This window comes from Mastigoproctus giganteus, chromosome 4, assembly GCF_048544385.1.
Source record: "Mastigoproctus giganteus isolate SK-2022 chromosome 4, ASM4854438v1, whole genome shotgun sequence".
NCBI classification, from domain to species: domain Eukaryota; kingdom Metazoa; phylum Arthropoda; class Arachnida; order Uropygi; family Thelyphonidae; genus Mastigoproctus; species Mastigoproctus giganteus.
Window position 1 is genome coordinate 57,287,290 of NC_143578.1, and position 19,668 is coordinate 57,306,957.

A 19,668-nucleotide genomic window follows, 5' to 3' on the forward strand; every position below is an offset into this window, starting at 1 on the left:
CACCCCTGCTGTCAGTTACACATAATTTAGCAGTACTCTTATATACTCTCTCTCCTGTCTGCCCAAGTACAGGGAGGGAAAAAACCTGTCATGACCAAAAAAGATTGATATGAACAAATTGAAAAATAATCAAATTACATAAAAAATAAATATACATATAATTAAATTTCAGACAAAGTCCAAACTTCATTGGAAAGATCTGCATCTGTTCACAGTCTGTTGGAAAGCCAGCAGCGCTAGGGGCTGCCGAGAAGAGAAATACCAGTGCCAGGAACTGCCAAGAGCAGAAATTCCAGCACAAGGAGCTGCCGAGAGCAGAAATGCCAGTACAAGGAGCTGGAGCTGCAGTGGATATAGCAGACTCAAGCCTCCACGATTTCACAGAATTCTAGCTAATTCGGCATACACCATACCGCATTACAAATCCAAGGCTTCCAGATGCAGAAGAGTCTTCCGCCTAAGAAATATTGCAGTTTCAAAGACTTGGAAAGCCAAGAAATTCTCCTGTTTATCAACTAGAATTGTCTCGCAGCCTTTTGCCATAAGATTGAGATTACTAACCCGAGATACCAATTCAATTCGCAGATCGCTGTACTCCTCAGAGTTGTACATAATATGTTCCCATGATTCTCTTTCACTACAATGGCAACTAGATCTTTCATTAATTCCTAAATCATGCAACTTTGCATTAATCGAACCATGACCAGTTAATAAGAACATAGCTTGTAAGTTTGGGGCAAACCATTTGAATTTTATCGAGGCTGCATTTCTTAAATCTGGGAAACATTTTTGTGTAATCTGCCCTTTATCACAAACACTCCAATACTCTTGCCAGACTTTTACTAAAGCATCCCAGATTCTTGTCCTTTCCTTCTGGGATCTGCCAAAATGTCCTCCTGTATATTCAGAAAAGAACCGGGAATGCCAAGGCGAATGAAGTAAACCAATGCACAATACAATAAATGCAGATCAATAGGCAATTTTCCAGTCACAATCTGCAAAGCTGGGGTCGACACAGTTCTGCATGCCATGCACATCCTAAGGAGCATTACTCTTTGAATGGAACTGAACTTTCTAGTAAATACTTTTCCACTTACACGTTCAAACTAAATTGGTGCACCATACGTTACTATGGGGATAAACACACATTCATATAGCAAGATCAGCACCTTACCTTTTATTCCCCAGCCAACTCTAGTGATTTGAGTAATCATCCCAATAAATTTCCTCACCTTTTCTGATAGATAAGTAACATGTGAATTGAAAGTCAAAGATCCATCAAACATAATGCCTAGATATTTTAATTGCCTTGTCGATTTTAGGCTTAACCCATTCATTCTAACAACCGGGGGTCTTCTACTCGAAATTTGATCCTTGAAGATCATTGTCCTTGTTTTGGTTCCTGATACAGTCAGTTTATGTAACCTACACCAGTTATAGAGATAGAGAGAAAAGGAGTCAAAAGTAGAAGGTAATCACCAAGAAAAAGAAGAATGATGATATCCAGCTCAGGACCCTGGGTGCGCCAAACCCATACTCACCACTCCCCTGGAGTAAATATCATTAATAAATACAGAAAACAACAATGGACCCAACACTTAACCCTGAGGGACTCCACTAATAACATTAGTCCATGAAGAGTAGTGTCCATTGATTAACCATTCTGTCTTCTCCCACTCAACCATCCCTTTATCCATAGCAGCAATTTGCCCTTAATGCTGTACTGCTCAAATTTGTACAGTAGTCTTCCATGTGCAACAGCATCGTTGTTTGTTATTTGGTTTTTAGAAGCATTAGCAACTAAGGCCATATTGCTACGGGGATGTGTGGTGGTCATTCCCTGACCTTTCCGCATCCTCCGTATTTGGTGGGCACGGGCTCGAACCCCGGTCTAATCAAGAAGCGTGTGCTACGCACTGCTGCTCCTGCCCACCTGGCTACGGAGGCGCCCGCAACAGCATCAAATGCTTTCCTAAGATCCAAGTATATAATATAAAAATTATTTTTTGCATCCAGTTCCTTTGTGACCACATCATAGTATTCAATCAAATTGGTCAGACAAGACTTCCCCTTAACAAACCCATGATGTGTCCAAACTATAACTGAAGTCTTCTCTTGACGATTCTGAAGTGCTTCTTTAACCATGAACCAGTGCCTCCATTAATTTTCCAGGAACAGAAGTTAAACTAACAAGTCTGTAATTACTTGTGTCACCCTTTGATCCTCCTTTGTGAACTGGAGTCACATTTGCACATCTCCAGTCCCTGAGGACCTCCTCTGAGTCCAAAGAAGCTCTCATAATTATGGCTAAGGGTTTTCTTACTTCCTTTGCTGTCTCATTTAATATAACTGGATAGATCTCATCCACTCTAGGTGCTTTCTTATGTTTAACTTCAACAATTTCTCCTCCACTTCCCTGCATATGGCTAGGAAAATTTCAAGATAAAGCTGCCAGCAAATGCTGTTATTGTGTTTCTTCATCCATCATTACAGTGGTAGGAGCTGTTGTGTATATCTCACAATATTAAATTAAATTAGTGGCTTTTGCTCCAAAAATATAAAAATATTAAAATTCGTACCTTGGACATAAACCTCCAAGTGAGAGATGCACTAATAATATAGGAACCAGTCTATTAAATGATAACTACTATTGCAGTTTTTGAAAACTTTCTCCATTCCCGAGATGGCTGCTTTAGGAACCAGTCTATTAAATGATAACTACTATTGCAGTTTTTGAAAACTTTCTCCATTCCCAAGATGGCTGCTCTAAATGAAATTTTTTAAAATTAAAAAAATTAAATCTACTAAATTAAAAACGTTTTAAAGGCATGAAGTGATTGATTGTGCTATTATAAAGTGTGATACATTAGCATCTAATGTTCCTGTCAAAATCACCATGTTTTACAAATGTGCTGACCACTGAAAGCTCATACTTATTCTATAATCTTATTGTTTTTAGCTTCATCTTCCCTAAATTTTAAGTTACAATTATTTTTTTTGTTTTTGTCCCTGTCATTTGTATCTTTCAATGGAGTCAACAAGTTACTTGGAAACTTGAATGGTCCTGCAAAATACAATATACACAAAAGTCACCTTAATATTTGGATTAATTTCTTCACAGTTAGCTTCCCAATGATGAGCCAATCAGCACCGAAACAGTTGGATATAGGGTGATAAGTTTTAATACAGCAGACAATAACCACTGTTTTTAATTTCCTGGGTAATTTCTGGTGTTCCTATTTATTAATGAGTCTTGCACTTTGAGGCTAACAGGCAAGATATACATTGAGAGAAACGTATACATTGAGATACATTGAGAGAAAAAAACTTTCAATGTATTAAGTTTAGAAATATACACAAATGTATTTGTGTATATTTCTAAACTAGTTTTCACTAGTTTTTTTCACTAGTTTTTTTTTTTTTTTTGTTTCAATTTAGTTGTCAAAAATTTATAAAAAATTTTTGGAATAGCACATGAACCCAAATTTTTAGTTAGATCGAGAAAACTGCTATGAATTGTTTACATGAAGTTGATGGGGAAGGGGAGTCTCCAATGTCAAAGGGACAAGTTTTTAAATGATTCAGACAATTTTCTTAAGGAAAAGAAAACATTAGTGATGATTCTCAACCTACCCATAACACTGAACATGTCCGAAAAAAAGAGTAGAGATTCTTACCACTCTACGACTATCAGAATGACAGATAGCAGAGCAACTGAGATGGTTAAAAGAGTGTCCAAATTTTAGCCATCAATCCATAACACATTTTAACAAAATATCTTGTGGGCCAGTAGATTTCCTAAATTTTCTACCATGAAACTAGTAAAATAATTTTAGTTATAAAGGTAATAATAATAATAACAAAAGTTCTGCTAAGTGGCAGTTGAAAAACTCTACTCTACCCTAAATCAATATGAGGATCACATAAGTAAAGACTAGTAGTATAGCAGCAGTAGTGGTAAATGATGCAAGAAAGCAAGCTTATATAGTATCAGCCAAAAAAATAATAATAATAAACTACACACTTCATACACCCATACCATTCACGAAATTGTCTAGTTCTTCCTTGAATTTATTCAAACCATCCATTTCCATTTTTTTTTTTTTTTTTTTAAATTGGTCGATGCTGTATAAACTTTCTTCCCTTCATAATATATAAATACGAATACTGTAGCAGAGATCATTTCTATTGGCGACTTAGCTTTCTGCTACACATTCATCCCTTCTCATCAATGAACTGTTGGTCTAAGAAATGCATGGTTTACATAAGCATTGGGCACCATGTACTATGTAGCTGGATGAGAGATAGGGGTAGTACAATGAAATTATAGAGAAAGAAATATATAGCAGTGTCATTCACAGAACTGAAACTTAAACCCCATGGGGCTCACATCTGGTGAGTATGGGCTTGGCACACCCAGGATCCTGAGCTGGTTATCATCATTTGACTCTCTCTCTCTCTCTCTCTCAGGGTAATTCAGAAAAATTTTTGGCTGGTGCAGCAAAAGCCTCAGGCTTCCTTGCACCATATGGCTAATAATAATAATAACAGATAGAAGCCTGTTCCAACAATGAACCACCAGCTGGCTAAAGGCAATTTTTTTAACTATCCTTCCTCAACTTAAATTTATGTTCCCTCGTGTGTGTAGTCTCAACGAGAGGAAGAATGTCATTCACATTCAGCTTACTGAATCCATTCAAGGCCTTAAACACTTCAATCAGATCAACCAGTAGGTACCTAGTCTCCAGACCCTGCAATTTCAGAACTGAAGCCTTTCCAGGTAAGAACACCCTTTTTGTTCCCTTCACCAACCTGATTGCCCTTTCCTGCACACATTCCAGCAGATCTACAATATTCCTAAAGTGAGGCCTCCAACTCTGTATACAATACTCAAGATAATGAAAATTCTGTGATGCTATTAAGACAAAAAAAATTTTGCAGATAATATGTTTTAACATAAAACACTACACTGCATTGACTGAAATCTTATTAATAGTAAAATTATTGCATGTTATGATACCTGCCTGGAAATCTAATTCATAGCACACATTCAGAAAATAAATCAAAACAAGATTTATGGTTTCAAGAATTAATTTAAAATAAAATAAATGAATGAATAATAAATTCTGCAAATTCATTAACATGAAATGGGGGAGAAAGAATCACATAACTGTCTAAAAGCCTACATGAGCTGGGAAACAGTTCCCAACACAAGACTAATTTATATGCCAAAATCCGACTCATGGCGTCCTCACTAAGCATCTACTTTAACATATGTACTCAAAAGGCGAATCAAACCTGCCGAAAACTGAGCTGTGAGACCAATATGAATCGGCCAGATTAGAGGCATAGCAAAAATGACAAGAAAAACAAGGTCATTTGTAATTTTTGTATAAATAATCTTAAAATTAAAAACATTGTTAACTGTAAAATCTATAAACTAATTAATTTACATTTACAGATCAATTTAATTGAATTCTGCATTATTATACCTTTACTAGAATACCCACAGTGAATATTTTGCCAAAACTTTTTCAGAGAAGTAAAGATTAAAATCAAAGTAATTACAAAAATCTTTCCCTCAGCTCCCTTTGCTGCTAGCAATGGTGTAGAAATTGTCTTCTCTTCAAAGTAAACAGCAAGTTAGTTTCACTGGGAGCTAAATCAATTCCTGGGGTTTTAAAAAATTGGTCAGAAAAATTTTTTGAATTCTTCTTTCCCTCAATTTTATGGTTTCAAGAATCGATTTTATGGTTTTTATGGTTTAAATCAATTTTATGGTTTCAAGATTCCTATTGCAAAAGGAATCTGGTCAAAAGCTTTAGTCTTTTGGGTTATTCACGTTCAAAGAGCATTCTGGACAGAATGACATAAGAAAATTATTATATAGATTATTTTTGATAAGTGGGAAAACTTAAGTGTAATTGTACAGTTTGACAAATTCTCTAAGCAATGCAGACAGGTTTCTAGGATAGCTTGTGTGATTATGTCAAACAGTGTCGTAACCAGAAAAAATGGACCCCCAATGCAAAGTTTAGTGTGGGCCCCTGAAAATATCTGTTTTGGTAAAAATAAAAAAATCATTAAAAATTACTCTGGAAGCAGCAACTATGCTCAGGGCCGTGCCAAGCCATTTTAGTACCTGAGGCAAGAATGAAAAATTGCGCCGTACTGTTAATCATGGCAATGTTGGCAATTATTTAATCTTTCTTTTGGCACTCCTTTCAGCTTTTAATCTGAGGCAAGAGCTTCGTTCGCCTCATCCTCAGCATGGCTCTGACTATGCTAATACCATTTCACCTCTATTCACTGCAGTTTTTCTTGTGCTGTGCAGCTAGCTAACAATAAACATGCTTCGTATGAAAAAAAAATTATTGTTCGTAGACATTAATAGTAAATTTTATCATAAACAGAACTAAAAAATTTACATTTTTACTCAATTAAATTTTTTTCTGTTTCAGGCAGGAGGCTGAAACATTGGCTGCATTAGCATAGTTACCCCACTGCTGTCAATGATATACAGGAATTTTGTAAGCTGGGACAAGAAAATTTATCCTATTCTATAAGGCAATAGTTAGGCCCCATCTTGTGTACTGCATATTGATCTGAGGTCCTCATTTTAAGGATTTGGATCTGTTGGAATAGGTGCAGAGAAGAGTAACAGGTTTCCCAAGGACACAAAATGGTATTACTGTGAAAGACTTCAGTTCTGCAAATTGCAGCAGCTGGAAAATAAACACCTGCAAGGAGACCTGATTGAAGTGTTAAAACTTTAGATGGATTGAGTAAACTAAATGCTGATGGCATTTACTTTACTCAAGTAGATGACATACACAAAGGGGCAATTCTGAAAAAAGGTTGGTTGCCAAATAGATGTGTGGAAATTTGTCTTCAACCAGAGTAACTGATTCTTTTAATAAATTTCCACTTAATTTTCATCTTGTCATTGCAGAAGTTTATAGTTTAAATAAATTTAAGGAAGTGGGTAAATTCTTAAAGGAGTTGGCAAATGAAGTGAGGCTTTTTTGGTTTTTTTTTGCCGATGCTATATAAGATAGCTGCCTTTTATCATTTTGCAAACAGTGACAGTAATCTAAAGATATTTCTTGGCTAAATGCCTAAGAGTATGAAGGAGTTTGTTTATGCATGGGTAATGCACGCACATCATTTTTACTACCAAGGTAGTTTTAATTATATCTCATAATGTGAATACCATCATAACGAATACCATTGAAACCGTGCCATCTGAGCGGTGGTATCCGCCGAGAATAAGTAACATTACTCTTCTCCAAAGGTGAAGTGTTACTTATTTGAGGAAGTGTAATACCATGGCAACTCAGGGGCTCACATCTGGTGAGTATGGGCTTGGCACACCCGGGGTCCTGAGCTGGATATCATCAATCTTCTCTTTCTTGGTGATTTCCTTCTACTTATGTCTCTCTCTCTCTCTCTCTCTCTCTCTCTGGGTAACTCGGGAATATTTTTTTGGCTGGTGCAGCATAAGCCACAGGCTTCCTTGCACCATATAGCTAATAATAATAATAATAACTCGTTGTGATTGCAATCATATGATGAGATATAATTAAAACGATGCATTAAAAAACTTGGTAGTAGAAATGATGTGTGTGCATTACCCATGCATAAACAAACTCCTTCAGTGATGGTAATAATTATTATTAACCCGATTAGAGAAGAGGCTGTAGCCCCTTCCTTACGACAAAAATAATGTGGATTTATTTTCTGCTACATGATTCCCCTGAGCACTGTTTCAGCAACTTACCGTTAGAAAATCCAGGGCCGCTGTTTAAAAACTTAATTAACGATATATTTCGTCAACCAAGCACTTTTATTATATTATTAGTAGTAAGTATAAATTACAAACAAAACTGCATTTTTAAATTTCAGAAATTCATAGCTGAAAGTGTGATAATAATAAATCTCATAATCAAATACCTGAAATTATAAGTATTCTCCACTTCTTTGCGTAACAATACGCTTCACTTTTACTCTAATGAATTTAGCACAACTCGTCGATCAACGAAGAGCATGTTTTCTGATAGCATAAAATTTTAAGAGAAAGAAATTTGAGGGCTTTCACTGATGGATGATGCTTTGAAAAGGAACCCAGACACTGTAAAGCATTTAAAGTACTGTACTTTCCTGTTTATACATACAATACTGTAGCGCAAAGCTGCATAAATAATATGCTTTAAGCTCCTCCACCATCCGCACGGGAAGCTCAAAACAGTAGCTTCTCCGTGCAACCCTTTGCTACGAATCTACTGGAATACTCACAGAGTAGTAAAATAACAATGATAATTTAATACATTACGTGTACTGCTAATACATCACATAAATCCCTACTGTAAATTATGCATATTAATATAAAAACGAATTTTTTAACATTTAAAAAAATTTTTAGAAATATTTTCAGTACAGAGGTCGCAACTGTAATCCACTATGAGGTGCTGCATGATTTCAGCATGCCTCGTACGTAAGCAACAGAGTAGTTTGTGTGAGTTAGTGATCAAATAACACAATTATTTGAAACCAGTATGATCTTAAGAGAAAAGATACTTCAGATTCTTCGGGCTACGTCTAGGATAGTTTCTGTTACAAGGACAAAATGTGGTCCTATAAATATGTTATTACTATATGGTGGACATAATCGCATCCATTACCGGCAGATTTCTCTTTCAAGAATGACTAGATGCGCTGCAGATCCTGGGTTAATGAAAGAACGAAAATCTTTCTTAAAGAAAAAAGATATCCGCAAAATTAGAAGAGCCCCTTTTGTGCTGAACATGTACAAAGGAATTTTTGATATGGTAATTTCGTAAATTCTCTAAAATAGTGATGTGTAAGAGTTGTAATCGAGAGTGAAGAATCTTGGGCAGTATTTCCTAAACCCCACCAAAATTATTCTAAAAACACATTCTGGGATGCGCTGTTTTTGTGTTATCTATAAACAGTAATTTTCCTATGCCTCCAAAGCATTAACGTTCAATTAGTTCGTTGAAGGGCATGATACCCAGGATCCTAATGTAGAATCCTCCGCATCATGCCATTCAACGAACGTACAAATTATATTCTTCAAGCATGATTTGCATGATAATACAATGGTTTTTGCCTGTGGTAACGTTCTTCTATACAGCGCTGTTTTTGAATCCTGTCGGAGATCAGAGGAATTCAGCACCAGCCCTGTACAGACTAATTTCGCATGTTAATTCCGTGCGCATCGTGTAGAAGTGAGGTCTAGGAATGCACGTGGGCTCACAGCGGTGAGTTTCCCGATCCCATTGGCTACTGATTTTAAGTTTCTAATCGCAGAAGCTGTTGTGTTTCTTTGTGGAATTATAAAGTTTTGTAAAAATTAATGCCATGTACATAATTTTAAATATTAAATAATATACTTTTAGATATTAATTTGTTCTTATTTTGACAAGACCATCCATTCAACATTTGAGTGGAGTTATTGTAAAAAAAAAAAAAATCAGAACCTCAAAAAATGCTGTTACTCCACAATGTCTACCTGTATGAAGAGCATCACATTTCTGGACATATACTGATTCCTTGCACACATGAACATCCCCAGTGGCAGTAAGGATGTTGCAACATCCCTGACCACCACAAGAGGAGTTGTGCAAGGAATCAATATAGGTCCAGGAATGTAATGCTCTTCATATAGTTGATACAGATCTGCCAGCATCCTGACCAGTGAGAAGCGATTATTAGTTGCACATGTGATCACTCATTTGACATAATTGGTAAAATTCTAATTACATATTAAAAATAAATAAATCCAAGACAAAAACTTCAGGCTATGAAAACCATTAAAAGTCATTGTACATATTAGGCACAGCAATAAACAGCTTGGTATATTGATCTCATATTGTGCAGGCAGTTTGCCTTGGCATTGTGCTATTCAGAATAAAAGGCATTGCTCTAATGGAAACCTATATTGCATTTTATTTAAAGTGTATGCCACTCCCTGGCTCTCAATCCTTTTTGGGATCCCATCGATGGGCGAGTAGGAATTGTGAAGACCTCAACAATCCAGTGACAAAGTATACCCACAATATGTGAAAGTCATTGTACGTATCAGACATAGCTGTGAAAAAAGCTTGGTTTGCTACTTAGTGCATCAATCTCATATTGTACTTAATGTAATATGTACCTTGCATGTTATAACTCCTTATAGCTTTCATAGCTAGAAGCTTTTGTCTTAGACCTGTATCTACTTCATTTACTGCACCACTTTGTATCTCCCATATTGTGGGTATATCTTATTACTGGGGGGTTGTTCGGGTCTTGAGATTACCTACCTATTTTCCCTCAGCATGAATTGTTGAGGAGGCTTCCATCCTACAGTGGGTTGATAATGGCTGCACTTTACTTTTACCTGTCCACTGATGAGATCTGAAAAAAAAGGATCGAAAATCAGGTCTGGATATGATTGTCAACCCTGAGATTGTGGGTCTGGATATGATTGTCAATTTTACTGTCAAGAGAAATAATTATAATTTTTAACAAATTTTAATCATTAAGCATGAAGATAACATGATTTTTGTCTCACAAAGTAACAGGGTTTTATTTATTTATTTTTTTTTTTTTCATTCTCATATTGAGGTCATGTGCATGTACCTAGTTCATGTCATGCTGGAATGTATATCTTTCTTCATTCATTTTATCCTCCTGCTCACTCTTCAAACAAAACTAGACACTTTCCCTTGTGGTCTTTGCTCTGAACTGCTACTAATAATTGTGACATTTTCTTAGTATTTTAATTTATATTTGTAGGCTACAAACTATAATTCAAGAAGTACTAATAATAAGTTATAAAGTGAAAGGAGAATAGCAATAAAAATATTATAAACAAATCAGAAAAATTTTAACAAAAATAGTTGTAATTTCTCTAACAGAATTTGCTAGCCTTTCCAGAAGCATTGGATAAAGAACAGATGGTAGAGCTTGATGCTATGAGCAAAAAAGTAAAGGATTTTTTCCAAGAAGGTAATTCACATAACTCTCATATTAATGTACAGTGAAAATTTTTATTAATCACAACTAATTATTCTTGATACCTTTCTTTTCAGAGTTTCTCTCTCTATAAAGATGTGTACTATTAAAAATATTTGTCTGTTCAGTTTTAAAGCACCTTTATAATAAGTGCCCTTTTTTAGGTTAATTAGCACATATGCATAAGGGCCTGTTGTCTTCACCATGTCCATCTGTTCATTTGCACATAACAACTCAACTCTCAGTGGATCAATTTTGATAAAATTTTATATTTGATTCATACAGAAAGATTTGTTGAGCAATCCGAATTTTCATTAAAGTCAACCAAATAGAAATCCAGAAATTATTATTATTTTTTCCCATGTATATAAAACATAAATTCATAAATTAAACATGGTTTTAAGACAGTATCGTTAGCTTTAGACAGGCCGTATATGCATCACATGTTATGTTACGAATCATGAATGTATTGTATTGTATTGTATTGTATCAGCATTAGCAGAGGAACAGGATACAAGAAAGCAAGCTTATATGGCATCAACCAAAAAAAAACTTCCCTTTTCACCTACCCATTTGCTCCAAAGGTTTGTGGAGTTTTTCCTTGAATTTATTTAAGCTATCAACTTCCACAACCACAGATAGAAGTTTGTTCTAGCAATCAACCACCTGCTGATTAAAGGCAAATTTCTGCACAACTGTTCAACAACTATCTTTCCTCAATTTAAATTTCTATTCCCTTGGGTGCATAATCTGTGCAAGAGGAAGAATCCCATCAGCAGTGAGCCTGTACAATCCATTTAAGGCTTTATAATCTCAATCAGATCACCTTGCAGGTGCCTAGTCTCCAGATGCTCCAATATGCAGAATTAAAGCATTTTTTGGTAAGAACAACCCTTTGTTCCCCTCACCAATCTCGTTCCCCTCCTCTGTACTCGTTCCAGCAGCTCTACATCCTTCCTAAAATGAGACCTACAGACCTGTATGCAATACTCTAGGTGTGGCCTGTCCATTGCCTTATACAAAGGGATAATCACCTCTTTATCCCTGCTAGCAAAATTACTGTATATCATTAACAAGGATCTGTGACTTGTTCTGGCAGCTTGTCTGCACTGCTCAGAAAACTTCATATCTGACATACACAATTACCCCAGGTCTTTTTCATTCTTCACTACCCAGAGTGTAGTACTGCACAGTTAGTATGTTACTCTAGGGTTACTCCTACCCATAAGCAGTACTTTATTTGCATTTGTCAATGTTCAACTTCAGTTGCCAGCTGTCAGACCATCCGCCCAACTTTTCTAGATCCTGTTGCAGTAGATTACTGCTATTAACAACCCTTCCAAACTTCGTATCATCTGCAAACTTGGACATTAAGCCTAGTATACCTACATCAATATCATTGTAAATATAGAAAACAACAATGGGACCAAAACCGAACCCTGGGACTCCATTAATAACATCAGTCCACGAAGAGCAGTGTCCATTGATTACCATTCTGTCTTCTCCCATCCTACCATTCTTTTTACCTAAGCATTTGCTTGCTTCCTGTGCTGCCTCCTTTAATATAAAGGATAGATCCCATTCACCCCGATGCCCTTGTTATGTTTAATATCAACAGTTTCTCCTCCACTTTTCTCTTGGTTATTACACAATGATTTAGCTCCCTGTTGGAGTATGATAAGGTTCTGGCCTCCACTTCCCTACAGATTTCCTCATGTGTGAATGTAGATGCAAAATACTCATTCAGTTTGTCAGCTACCTGAGCAGGATCATCAATAGTCAAACCATCAATATCAAGTAGACCAATCTGATTCATCCCCATCCATCTAGAGTTTACATAAGTAAAGAAGTCCTTGCTGCTTTTCTCTGCATTCTTTGCTCATAATCTCATAATCTGCCTTCGCTTGCCTAACCTTCTTTGTAGCTTGATTACAGACTAGCTTATATCTACCATAGGCTTCTCTGTTGCATGATAGTTTATGTGCATCCCATGCATTTTTCTTCTCTGCCATGAGTGTCATTAGTTCATCTGACATCCATTTAGGTCTAAACCTTGAGCAGTATTTCTTGGTATGAAAAGCCTAGTAGCTTCCAAGATTAATTTTTCCCATTTAGAATTTGCTGCTGGTAACATCATCAGTTGGTCCCACTGTATAGAATTTAAACACTGTCTGAGACCACTGTAGTCACCTTTACAAAAGCAAAAACCCTTCCCTTTATCCTGATGGTAGTTACATCTTTCAGTAACTCCCACATCAGTACACTGATCACTGCCACCTAGTGGTCCCTTTATCTGAAAATTCTTAATGCGTGAATAATCAGATCAAGAGTATTGCTTCCTCTGGTTCTCGAACATGCTGCTGTAGAAAACAATCATCCAGTAAATCCACAAAAGTCTTGCTAGTGTGTGATTAACCAACCCACAAGTTCCAGTCAATATCTGGGAAGTTAAAATCCCTAATTATAAGACATTCTGATTTACTGTCCCAATCTGTTTCTCTGTACAGTTGTTCATTGTACTCATCAGAGTCAATGGGCTGAGAAGTGGCAACTGAAGTTTAACATTCACAAATGCAAAGTACTGCCTATGTATGGGTAGCAGTAACCCCAGAGAAATATACAAACTGTATGGTGTTACTCAGAGTAGTGGAAAATGAAAGAGGCCTGGGGGTAATTGTGCAGTCAGATATGAAGTTTTATGAGCAGTGCAGACAGGCTTCCAGAGCAGGTCATGAGGTCTTGTCAATGATATACAAGAATTTTGTTAGCAGGAATAAGGAGGTGATTGTCCCTTTGTATAAGGCAATGGTGAGTCCACACCTTGAGTACTATGTATCTGGAAGCCTCATTTTAGGAAGGATGTAGAGTTACTAGAACAAGTACAGAGAAAGGCAACAAGACTATTTTTGGGAACAAAGGTGTGCTCTTAAGAAAAAAGGCTTAAGTCCTGCAAACTGCAGTGTCTGGAGACTAGTCACCTACGAGGTGATCTGATTGAAGTGTATAAGGCCCTGAATGGATTGAGCAGGCTCAATGCTGATGAGATTCTTCCTCTTGCTGAGATTATAAACCTGAGGGGGCATAAACTGAAATTGAGGAAAGACAGTTGTTGAATAGATGTGCAGAAATTTGCCTTTAGCCAGCAGGTAGTTGATTGCTGGAACAAACTTCCATTTGTTGTTGTGGAAATTGATAGCATAAATAAATTCAAGGAAGAAGTAGACAAACTTTTGGAGCGAATGAATGGGTGAAATGGAATTTTGTTTTTCTTTATTTGGCTGATGCTGTATAGCTTGCTTTCTTGCATCATATGCCTCTACTAATGGTAATGCGTATAACACACTTCTACTCTCATTTTTGCTTTCCTCTGTCATATAAAACTCAACATTGCAGTGTCCACCCGTGTAAACTCTATGTACTTCCTTAGATTTTGTTTCTTGACTAACTGCATAACTGCAAAATCCCCATTCTACCTCGACTGTCCTTTCTGTACACATTGTACATCCCAAATTCAAATTCTTCATTCCTTATATCTGTGTGACACCATGCAAAGACATCAAAGGTGGATATTTTGACCAGCACTTCAAATTCATCATTTTTATTTAATATACTCCTAGCATTGGTGTACATGGATGTATACATGCACATGTTCTTACTCTTAGTTACCCTAACACAGCCCTTGAAATCCCCAGCACCTTGCTTTTCAGGCTGCTGCTCATTCCAATAGAAACAGTGCAAGAATCTCTATCACTCTGCCTGTGGCTTCTATTAGTCTGGGTATTCACCCCCCCCAAACTAGCAGTTTTCTGATCCACCTAACACTACCTTGATAACATCAGCAAATATTCTTGTACCCTTTCTATTTAAGTGTAACCCATTCCTGTAGAAGCAGTCTCTCTTGTTAACAAGCCCAGACCACGCTGAGAAAAATTCTACCTCTTTAGCCTTGCACAATTTCTCCTGAGCTCAGAAAGGACTTAAATCAGCAGTCATGAGCAGTAATACAGAAAGAAAAATGATACCAAATCTGAAGAATAGTAGTAGTAGTAGTAGTAGTAGTAGTGGCACTTGATGCAAGAAAGCAAGTGTAGGAGCTTATGCAGCATCAGCCAAAAAAAAAAAAAAAATCACACCATACCCTCCAATTGCCTGTCCAGTTCCTCCTTAAATTTATTTAACCTATCAACTTCCACAATGACAGATGGAAGTTTGTTCCAGCAATTAACCACCCGCTGGCTAAAGGCAAATTTCCGCACATCTATCCTTTCTTAATTTGAACTTATGTCCCCGTAGGTTCGTATTCTGAACAAGTGGGAGGATCCCATCAGAATTCAGCGTGCTCAACCCATTCAAGGCCTTATAGACCTCAATCAGATCACCGCGCAGGTGCCTAGTCTCCAGCCACTGCAATTTGCAGAACTTAAGCCTCTCTTGGTAAGAGGATCCCTTCATTCCCCTCACCAATCGTGTTGCTCTTCTCTGTACACGCTCAAGCAAATCTACATCCTTCCTAAAATGAGGCCTCCAGACCTGTACGCAGTACTCAAGGCGTGGCCTGACCATTGCCTTATACAGAGGGACAATCACCTCCTTTTCCCTGCTAGCAAAATTCCTATATATCATTCACAAAACCCCATGACCTGCCCTAGCAGCCTGTCTACATTGCTCAGAAAACTTCATATCTGACTGCACAATTACTCCCAGGTCTTTTTCATTTTCTACCACCTTAAGTGTAGTACCACACAGTTGGTACGTTTCTCTGGGGTTACTTCTACCCATATGCAGTACTTTGCATTTGTCAAGGTTAAATTTCAGTTGCCACTTCTTAGCCCATCTGCCCAAATTATCTAGATCCTGTTGCAGTAGCACACTGCCATTACTGTCATTAACAACCCTGCCAACCTTCGTGTCATCTGCAAACTTCGACATTAAGCCTGATATACCTTCATCAATATCATTGATAAATATACAAAACAACAGTGGACCCAACACCGAACCCTGTGGGACTCCACTAATAACATTAGTCCACGAAGAGCAGCACCCATTGATTACCACCCTCTGTCTTCTCCCACTTAACCATCCTTTTATCCATTGTAGCAACTTACCCTTAATACCATTCTGCTCCAATTTGTACAGTAGTCTTCCATGCGCAACAGTGTCAAAAGCTTTCCTGAAATCCAAGTATATGATATCAAAATTATTTTTTGCATCCAGTTCCTTTGTGACCACATCATAATAACCAATCAAATTTGTCAGACAAGACTTTCCCTTAACAAACCCATGCTGTGTCTGAATTATTGCTGCAGTCTTGTCTAGATGATCCTGCAATGCATCTTTAACCAGTGACTCCATTATTTTACCCGGAACAGAAGTTAAACTAACTGGTCTGTAAGTATTCGTGTCACCCTTCGAACCTCCTTTGTGAATTGGGGATACATTCGCACATCTCCAGTCCGTGGGAACCTCCCCTGAATCCAAGGATGCTCTCATAATTATGGCTAAGGGTTTGCTTAGTTGCTTTGCCGCCTCCTTTAATATAACTGGATAGATCCCATCCGCCCCAGGTGCCTTTCTTATGTTTAACTTCAACAATTTCTCCTCCACTTTGCTCTCAGTTATTACAAAATCATTAAGCACACTGCTACAATTTGATAACCTTCTTCCATTTTCAAACTGTAATGATTCCTCACGTGTGAATGTAGATGCAAAATACTCATTCAGTTTGTTTGCTATCTGAGCAGGATCATCAACAGTCGAACCATCGATGTCAAGTGGACCAATCATATTCAGCCCCTTCCTTTTAGAGTTTATATAAGTAAAGAAATCCTTGCTGTTTTTCTTAGCATCTTTTGCCAAAGATTTCTCGTAATCCGCCTTTGCCTGCCGAACCTCCTTTGTGACCTGATTACAGACTAGCTTATATCTGCTACAGGCTTCTGCGTCGCCTGATAATTTATATGCATCCCATGCATTTTTCTTCTCTGTCACGAGTCTCATTAGTTCATTTGATAACCATTTAGGCCTAAACCTTGAACAATATTTCTTCATCGGTATGAAAAGTCTAGTAGCTTCCACGATTAATTCCTTGAATGCTTCCCACTTAGAATTTACTGTTTGTAACATCGTCAGTCGATCCCACTGTACAGAATTTAAAAACTGTCTGAGACCACTGTACTCCCCTTTACGGAAGCAAAAACCCTTTCCTTTACCCCTGACGGTAGTTACCTCTTTGAGTAAATCCCACTTCAGCACACTGTGATCACTGCCACCTAGTGGTTCCTTTATCTGCAAATTCTTAATACACGAATGATCACTACTGATAACCAGATCAAGAGTATTACTTTCTCTGGTTGCCTCTCGAACATGCTGCTGCAGAAAACAATCATCCAATAAATCCACAAAAGTCTGACTAGTGTGTGAGTGACCAACCCACAAGTTCTAGTCAATATCTGGGAAGTTAAAATCCCCCATTATAAGACATTCTGATTTACTGGCCCACTCTATTTCTCTGTACAATTGTTCATTGTACTCATTCGAGTCATTAGGCCTATAACACACTCCTACTCTTATTTTTGCTTTTGCAGTGCTTATGTCACACCAAACTGACTCAACAGTGCACTGTCCATCTATATCAACTGGATGCACTTCTTTTGATTTTATGTTTTTCTTAATTAACAGCATAACACCTCCTCCCTTTCTGTCCTGTCTATCCTTTCTGTACACATTGTACTCCCCAAATTCCAGTTCTGCATTCCTTATATCTTTGTGACACCACGTCTCTGCTATCCCAACAATATCCGCCTTTGATGTCCTGACCAACACTTCAAATTCATCAAATTTATTTACTATACTTCTAGCATTGGTATACATGCAAGCATACATGCTCCTATGCCTATTCCTTGTTACCCTAACACATCCCATATACCCAACTATTCCAGGATGACTGCCATCCGTCCCTGAAACCCCCAACACCCCTCGCTCCAAGTCGCTTCTTATTCTAATAGAAGTTGTGCAAGAATCACCTTCACCTCTGCCTGCGGTTACTGTTAATTAGTCTTTGTATCCCCCCAAGCTAGCAGTTTTCCGACCCACCTAACACTGCCTCGATAGCATCAGCAAATATTCTTGCACCCTTTCTATTTAAGTGTATCCCATCCCTGTAGAAGCAATCTCTCCTGTTAACAAGTACAGTCCAGGCTGAAAAAAATTCTACCCCTTGAGCCTTGCACAATCTTTCCAGGGCCGAATTGATCGACAAGGCTCTCATCATATACTCCCTCCTATCGTGTCTGGGCAGAATTGCAGACACTTTCAAATTCAACCCTAATTCTCGGCTTTTTTTCAACAGTGACCTGTACTTGTTGAGTAATTCTGCCGGTCTCCTACTCTTAATATCATTAGTGCCAACGTGTACAACTATATCACCTTTTGTGCCCTTGAAAGATGATATCCGCTCTACAACGTCATCAACCTTTGCCCCTGGCAGACATACCCTGGTCCTGTTCCACCTATCCTTTTTACATAGCATGTTCCCCGTTTCCCTGACAATAGAGTCACCAACAACTACTAGTTCCTTCGGGACCAGCGCATTCTGCCTTGGGGGTTGCCGCTGTGTTGCGTGATGACCAAGTGCAAGCTCTGGCGTTGATGTGGGCAGCTGAGAGCTTGATGGGCCCCTCAATTTATTTCCTTCGAGGGCATCCACCCTGTCCTTCAAACTCTCATATAGGCCCATAACAACGCTGAGTTGTCGCCTGATTTCCTTACACTCCTTACATTGCGCGCACACAAAGACATCCCCCATGGCAATATCATGTTCCGTTCCAGAGAGTTCGGCAAACATTTCACAAGTTGCACATTTTTTTAGGCTGTGACGCGTTGGAGAATCGCCGCCCTCAGTTCTCCCCCGAGTCACAACACTCCTGCCACTTTGTGCCCGTTGCTTTGCTGCTCTAGTTCGGGGCATGGTAGTTTAAATTAATAAAATCAATAAATTAAATGTCAGTAGTATTTGAATAGAAACAGTGAAGCGTATTACTATATAATTATGCGTTAGAGCTACCTCAATTAAAAAATTTGAATTCCCTACAAAAACTTTGAATTCCCTATATACAAAAACAATGGCTACAAAAATCGAACAAAAATAACGGTTTTACCTATCGTAAGTAAGAGTAAGAATAATAAGTAAGAATAGCGACGGTATACTTATAAATAGCAGAAAAGGCATAATACAAATAGCAGAGTATTACTATAAAGTATTATTTGGAAAATTAAATGCACTAGGCATAATCCTTATGGGTTTTGATAATTAACTATATAATATCGGTGTAAATACACCATAGTTAACCCATATATCATGGGTGGTGGTACCGCTGAAAATAAATAACAGTAGCCTTCTCTACTAGAGAAGCGTTATTTATTTGAAGTAATTTAATAGTAGCTATCTTGTTGTGAAGGCAACCACATTATGAGATACATTTAAAACGATGCCTGCTACGCTACAATCGTAGCTCAAATATATGGGTTAACTATGGTGTATTTACACCGATATTATATATATAAAGTATTATATAAGCAGCAAGGGAATGATGCTAGGCAAGATGGATCACAAATTAGCAACACATACAACATACCTTATATCCTTCCTGA

General features: G+C 37.6%; 2 protein-coding genes across 4 annotated transcripts in view; one reads left to right on the plus strand and one right to left on the minus strand.

Annotated features, from left to right (window-relative positions):
- LOC150086746 (uncharacterized) overlaps positions 1–8,302 on the minus strand; it is a 105,923-nt gene extending 97,621 nt beyond the window's left edge. Inside the window, exon 1 of one of the 3 annotated variants that reach the window (XM_090371552.1) lies at positions 7,954–8,302. The gene's annotated coding sequence lies outside the window, so the exon portion shown is untranslated. Of the gene's footprint in view, positions 1–2,579; positions 2,688–7,953 lie in introns of those variants that run through there. The other 2 variants (XM_090371554.1, XM_090371555.1) reach the window with 2 other exon arrangements.
- Positions 8,303–8,454: 152 nt separating this feature from the next.
- LOC150086747 (complex I assembly factor ACAD9, mitochondrial-like) overlaps positions 8,455–19,668 on the plus strand; it is a 216,665-nt gene continuing 205,451 nt past the window's right edge. The window contains exons 1-2 of the mRNA XM_090371556.1: positions 8,455–8,828; positions 10,923–11,013. Coding sequence (XP_090227682.1) covers positions 8,556–8,828; positions 10,923–11,013 — 364 coding nt within the window. The 5' untranslated portion in view covers positions 8,455–8,555. The remainder of the gene's footprint in view (positions 8,829–10,922; positions 11,014–19,668) is intronic.